Consider the following 2,169-nt stretch of genomic DNA (forward strand, 5'->3'; position numbering starts at 1 on the left):
GCTGGGTGACTTTGGGCCAATCACCAGGAGATGGTGAGTTCTAGCACTGTCTTAGGCATCAAAGGAAGCTGGGTGACTTTGGGCCAATCACCAGGAGATGGTGAGTTCTAGCACTGTCTTAGGCATCAAAGGCAGCTGGGTGACTTTGGGCCAATCACCAGGAGATGGTGAGTTCTAGCACTGTCTTAGGCATCAAAGGCAGCTGGGTGACTTTGGGCCAATCACCAGGAGATGGTGAGTTCTAGCACTGTCTTAGGCATCAAAGGTAGCTGGGTGACTTTGGGCCAATCACCAGGAGATGGTGAGTTCTAGTCCCAATGTAGACATATAGGCGGGCTGGGTAACTTTGGGCCAGTCTCTCTCTCTCTCTCTCAACCTAACCCACCTCACAGGGTTGTTGTGATGGGGAAAATAGGAGGAGGAAGGAGTTATGTTCGCAAAATAAAATTAAAAAGGAGCCTCCATTTCTGCCCGGGCCCACTCACTTTGGGCATGGTCACTGCAACGTCCACGTTCACTTCCGGCTTGATACAGGTGCCCAGCAGGTAACTTCCCACCACCTTTACCTCTGCTGGGGGCAGAAAATGGAACTTGCCCTTCACCTTGAAAGGAACCTGCAGGATAGGGACCTTCACTCCCTTGGGCAGCCACGACTGGTCAGTGATCTGAAAGAAAAGAAGAATTCACCCTTTGATCCCCGAATCAGGCTGGGGTTCAGGGGGAGAGGTCCCAGGGGGCCCAAACCAAAGAACCCCAGAAACTCAGAAAACACAAGCAGTCCTCAACTTACGACCACGACCGAGCCCCAAATTTCTGCTGCTAAGCAAGACAGTGGTTGAATTTTGCTCCGTTTTACTATCTGTTTTTGCCGAGTTAAATCCCTGCACTGGTTAAGCTAGGAACACGGTCGTTAAATGAATCAGACTTCCCCATTGACTTTGTTTGTCAGAAGGTCACTAAAGGGGATCACACGAACCCCGGGATACTGCAACCGTCATAAACAGGAGTCAGTTGCAAGCATCAGAATTTTGCAATGGTCATTAAGCGTGAAAAACAGTCATAAGTCACGTCTTTCAGTACCATTACAGCTTCAAACGGTCACTAAATATGAACTGCTGTAAGTTGAGGACTGCCTGTGCTGGTTTGGGGGATCCTTCCTTTGATCCCACAATAGGAGGGTCCACGCTAAGTCAAAGGAAGCTGTATTTCTATTCCGGCATTCAAAATTCAATATATTATGGCAATGAGATTGGAGTGACTCTGCAAATTTGGGGGAGACCCCTCACCCCAACTCTACCAGGCCTAGGAAGCGTGTGGCGTGTCCTGCACCTTCACCTGTCCAAATTAGTACAAAATGTTCTCCTAAGAGGGGATTTTATATTGTCAATTAGAGGGTTAAAAGGAGATGTTGAGATAAGGGGAATTTTGGTTATTAGATTCAAAACAGTCGGAAATTAGTGGAAAATAAGGATTTGATTTGTTTAATATTGAAAAATTAGACTTAAAAGGGAAATGAAAATTAATTATCAGGAAAAAGTTTGATTTGTTGATTAACCCAGGCAATATAGATAATGGCTTTGATCTATCTAAGGCAGTGGTTCTCAACCTTTTTAATGCCACGACCCCCAACCGGTCGTAAGTCGAGGACTAAACCGGTCGTAAGTCGAGGACTAAACCGGTCGTAAGTCGAGGACTACCCAACCGGTCGTAAGTCGAGGACTTTCCCTGCCCGGGAGTGCCACGCATGCGTGGTTCCGCCCCCTGCGCCAGCCAAGGTGTAGCTGGCAAGCGGCAGAGACGGAGCAGGCCGACCACCAGCTGGCCCAGCTCAAGGGAGGTAAGGCACCCGCCGGAAAAGGGGAAACAAAATGGCGGACAGCCTTGCTTGGCGACCCCCGTGAAATGGTCGATCGACCCCAAATGGGGTCGCGACCCATAGGTTGAGAACCGCTGATCTAAGGGAATATCCTATCATTCGTGGCTTTGGGGTGGATTTCCATCAGTACGCTGACGACACTCAGCTGTACATATCCACCCCGGGCGACCCCAACGATGCCCTTGACGTGATGACCCGGTGTCTGGAGGCCGTGAGAGTCTGGATGGGGAGGAACAGACTCAGGCTCAACCCGTCCAAGACCGAGTGGCTGTGGTTACCGGCGTCTCGGCATA

The 2,169-nt window shown here is 49.7% G+C and overlaps 1 protein-coding gene across 1 annotated transcript in view; it reads right to left on the reverse strand.

Annotated features, from left to right (window-relative positions):
- The window catches only part of NOL6 (nucleolar protein 6), an 85,294-nt gene that overhangs the window by 77,871 nt on the left and 5,254 nt on the right, over nt 1-2,169 (reverse strand). Inside the window, exon 3 of the mRNA XM_015812508.1 lies at nt 486-665. Within this exon, the coding sequence (XP_015667994.1) occupies nt 486-665 (180 nt within the window). The remainder of the gene's footprint in view (nt 1-485; nt 666-2,169) is intronic.

Source organism: Protobothrops mucrosquamatus, unplaced genomic scaffold, assembly GCF_001527695.2.
Source record: "Protobothrops mucrosquamatus isolate PMUCROS unplaced genomic scaffold, P.Mucros_1.0 scaffold_61, whole genome shotgun sequence".
Taxonomy (NCBI): Eukaryota; Metazoa; Chordata; class Lepidosauria; order Squamata; family Viperidae; genus Protobothrops; species Protobothrops mucrosquamatus.